The sequence below is a fragment of the Piliocolobus tephrosceles genome, unplaced genomic scaffold, assembly GCF_002776525.5.
Source record: "Piliocolobus tephrosceles isolate RC106 unplaced genomic scaffold, ASM277652v3 unscaffolded_24454, whole genome shotgun sequence".
In the NCBI taxonomy this organism is placed as follows: domain Eukaryota; kingdom Metazoa; phylum Chordata; class Mammalia; order Primates; family Cercopithecidae; genus Piliocolobus; species Piliocolobus tephrosceles.
This window is the reverse complement of record NW_022307037.1, coordinates 1-3,323: the sequence shown is the minus strand read 5'-3', so window position 1 is coordinate 3,323 and position 3,323 is coordinate 1. Positions and strand designations below refer to the sequence as shown.

The following is a 3,323-nucleotide window of genomic DNA, read 5'->3' as shown; positions in this document are numbered from 1 at the left end:
TTTCTGTGACATAAAACAAGAGGCCCCCATGTCTCTGGCGAGGCAGCCCAGCCTTCACACGGGGTGGGGTGGGAGAGGCTGCAGCTCCAAGGCCTCCACTCAACCGCCTGGGGCGGATGCAAAGGCTCCTCTCCTGTCGCTGAGCTGTTGGGGGCAGCGCGGCTGAGACGGGGCTGCAGCACCTTCCCGGTGGCCACCCAAGTCCGAGGGCCCCTGCACACCCCTGCTCTTAGGAATAACGTGTTCCAGCCAGGCGCAGTGGCTCACGCCTGTAATCCCAGCACTTTGGGAGGCCCAGGCAGGCAGATCACTTGAGGTCAGGAGATCAAGACCAACCTGATCAACATGGTGAAACCCCATCTCTAATAAAAATACAAAAATTAGCCAGGCGTGGTGGCAAGTACCTGTAATCCCAGCTATTCGGGAGGCTGAGGCATGAGAATCACTTGAACCTGGGAGGGAGAGGTTGCGGTGAGCTGAGACCTCGCTACTGCACTCCAGCCTGGGTGATAGAATGAGACTGTCTCAAAAACACACACACACAGGGAGTAATGTGTTCCTCCTCTTCACCCAGAGGAACCTGGAGACACCGCAGGCCTATGGCTCAACCTAGGCCTCAGGGATTCTCCAGCCCTGTAAATGAGAGCCTTTCCTCAGCCACCCCCCAGCCCTGAATTCCTTCTGGGCCAACTCTTCCTGCTTAGTCCCCACCTCCACTCAGAGCCCCAGGAGACGGCAGACCTGCCCGGGAAGGCCAACACCCTGGCCCTGTAGCTGGAAGGCTCGGAGGGCCACTGGAGGCTCACGTCCACGGAGCCCGGTGGGCACCATCCACTACCACCAGTGGTACCAGGACCTTTCCTGCCTTCCCAGTGAGGCCCTCCCTGACCCTCCACTCATGAAATACACCTGAGTCACCCCGTGCATTCTGGGTGCTCCCTCAACCCCAGTCCTGTTTCCCTGTACTTCTGCCCTCCGGGTTGGCCTCCCCCAGGGAATGTGGCGCTCAGGGAGGGGCTGTGGGCTCTCTTCACAGTGATCCCACAGCATCTAGCCTGGGCTGCACACAGCACACATTCACTCACAGCCAGGCTGGGGCTCCCACAGGACCAGCACCCTCTGGACGGCGGCCAAGGGCCAGCTAGAGAGACGGACGGCCAATTGGCCACCCTGGAGCCCGGGCTTCTACAACACCTGGGAATGGCACCAGTCTCAATCCTGAGAGACCTCACACTAGGCAAAAGGGGCTCCAGACCAGCAGGAATGGTCGAGTCCTCTGAGCATTTATTACTAGAGGTCGCAGCAGCAACGGGCGGGAAGGGCGGCACCAGACTCATTTGCCTCGCAGGTAGATGTTGGGGGTCTGCCAGCCTTCGGGGGCTTCCTTCAGCCCCGCCTTCAGCCAGATGCGCCTCAGGTCTTTCTCGAACTTGATCTGCAAGGGGCAGAGGGAGGGACCGCCAATTAATTCGTGGCAAATAAACGTGTTCTCAGCACTTTGCCCTCCCAGGAACAAGCAGGGGCCGCTCGCCTGCTTGCGTTTCAGGCGTCCTTCCCGGATCTTCCTCCGCAGAAACCGCGTCCTCTTCACCAGCTTCCGGTACTTGTGGTGGTTCATCTTCCGCCGGCGGATCTTCAGCACGTTTTTGCACTGAATTTGAGGCGCATCCCCGACGCCTTCATCCCCCTGCTCGGCCCCTTCCCCTGTCGGGCTGGGCGGACACTGGTAGGACAGGGGTGGAGCCACGGGGCCTGCGGTCCCGCTATCCAGTCTGGGCAGGACGCAGCGGGCCGTGAGCCAGCTCTCCAGGGGGCTGACGCACATCTTCCTGGGGACCAGCATCTCCTCCAGCTCCAGCTGGGCCCCCTTGCGAGGGAGGGAGGCCGCCCTACCTGGGCCGGCCGGCGGCGTGCTGTAAAGGGGCCCGCAGGCCCGGCTGCCCAGCACTCCAGAGACGGGCCAGGGCGGGCGGCCGCCTGCAGAAAACCAGACGCCACAGTCACCGCTCGCGAGACCACGCAGGCCCGTCGGGCTGGGGAGCAGCACGTTCGTCCCAGTGAGGATCCCCCGCACCTCATTCCTGGCCTGAACCCCGAGGTTCCCTCTGTGCGCCTCGGAAGCTTAGAGGGGAAAGAGTGTGTGCGGCCACGGGCCCTGCCCCGGCGGCGCTGCTGGGACCCGCACTCCTGACCAGGCGTGGATCCTCCCATCCGCCCTCGCGGGGCTTCCTACCTGCCCAGGGAACGGCCCTCAGCAGCTGGGAGGTCAGGCGCCCCAGGAGCATGGTCTGTGGGCGGCGGCCCCGGTCCCAGGGAAGCTGGAACACAGGCGCCCGTTCAGGTCAGGCGGCAGCGCCTTCAGCAGCCACGGGCGGGCCGGGACTGGGGCGTCTGGTCCCGCCGCGACCCCCGCCTCCCTTCTGCCTCCGCAACCCCAACCCACAAGGAGGACTTTGCTTCCAACACAGCTCGCGCCCCGAGGCGCCCAAGCCCCCGACGCGGGCGGTGTCGCGCTCGGACGCACAGAAAAGTCCCAGAACGTGGAGGCCGGCCCCCTCCCCGGCTGCACCCCCGCGCGGATCGAACTGCCTGGCGCTGGGACCCTCTCGGCGGGACCCCGGCTCCGCCCGCCGCAGCGTCCTGGGCCCTCAGGTCTCCCGCTGACCCTTCCCAGGCCCGACCTCGGCGCGGCTCAAATTGACTGTTCCGCGGCCGTCCTCAGGCACTTCCGGTCCGTCCCCGAGTCGGCCCCGATCGGCAGCGGCCACCCGGTGGTTCCTACGCGCAGCGCCCCCTGGCGTCCTCTCGGCCCCCGATTCTGCATTGGCGCAGGCCTCGCCGGGCCCGAAACGCGACGGTTTCCGGTTAGAGGAGTCACGGTCCCAGTCCTCGCGCGGTTCCTCAGCTCCGCCTGGTCCCTTACGGAGGCAAAAAACTACATTTCCCACAATCCCAGGGGGTTGCGGGCCCTGGACATGGCCGCGGGTCCAGAATCGTTTCCGGACCACCCGGGCGCCGGATTCCCAACAGGTCGACGGAAGTGCGGGCTCAAGGCTACGGAAGTGGCGTATCCGGCAGCGGAAGTGAAGTTATCTGAAGGCGGAAGTGCCTGGAGCTATTTCCCCTGTTTTGGCTAGAGAGGAAGGACCTGGAGCAATCGCTGAGCCTGCGGTATCGGGGCCTCCCCGACTCCTCATACCTGGGGTTAAAAAAAAAAATAAGACTCGGCCGGGCGCGGTGGCTCAAGCCTGTAATCCCAGCACTTTGGGAGGCCGAAATGGGCGGATCACGAGGTCAGGAGATCGAGACCATCCTGGCTAACA

At 64.2% G+C, this 3,323-nt stretch overlaps 1 protein-coding gene across 3 annotated transcripts; it reads right to left on the bottom strand.

Annotated features, from left to right (window-relative positions):
• Positions 1-1,262: 1,262 nt before the first annotated feature.
• On the bottom strand, positions 1,263-3,284 carry AURKAIP1 (aurora kinase A interacting protein 1). 3 transcript variants are annotated; one of them, XM_023201317.3, is made up of 4 exons: positions 2,444-3,284; positions 2,234-2,318; positions 1,532-1,977; positions 1,263-1,435 (listed from the first exon to the last, which is right to left on the bottom strand). In XM_023201317.3, the coding sequence occupies exons 2-4, from the start codon at positions 2,283-2,285 to the stop codon at positions 1,334-1,336; spliced, it is 600 nt and encodes a 199-aa protein (XP_023057085.1). In that variant the 5' UTR covers positions 2,286-2,318; positions 2,444-3,284; the 3' UTR covers positions 1,263-1,333. The 3 variants fall into 3 exon arrangements, with proteins under 3 accessions (XP_023057085.1, XP_023057084.1, XP_023057083.1); XM_023201316.3 differs by having other exon boundaries at positions 2,525-3,284; XM_023201315.2 differs by having other exon boundaries at positions 2,682-3,284.
• Positions 3,285-3,323: the final 39 nt, after the last annotated feature.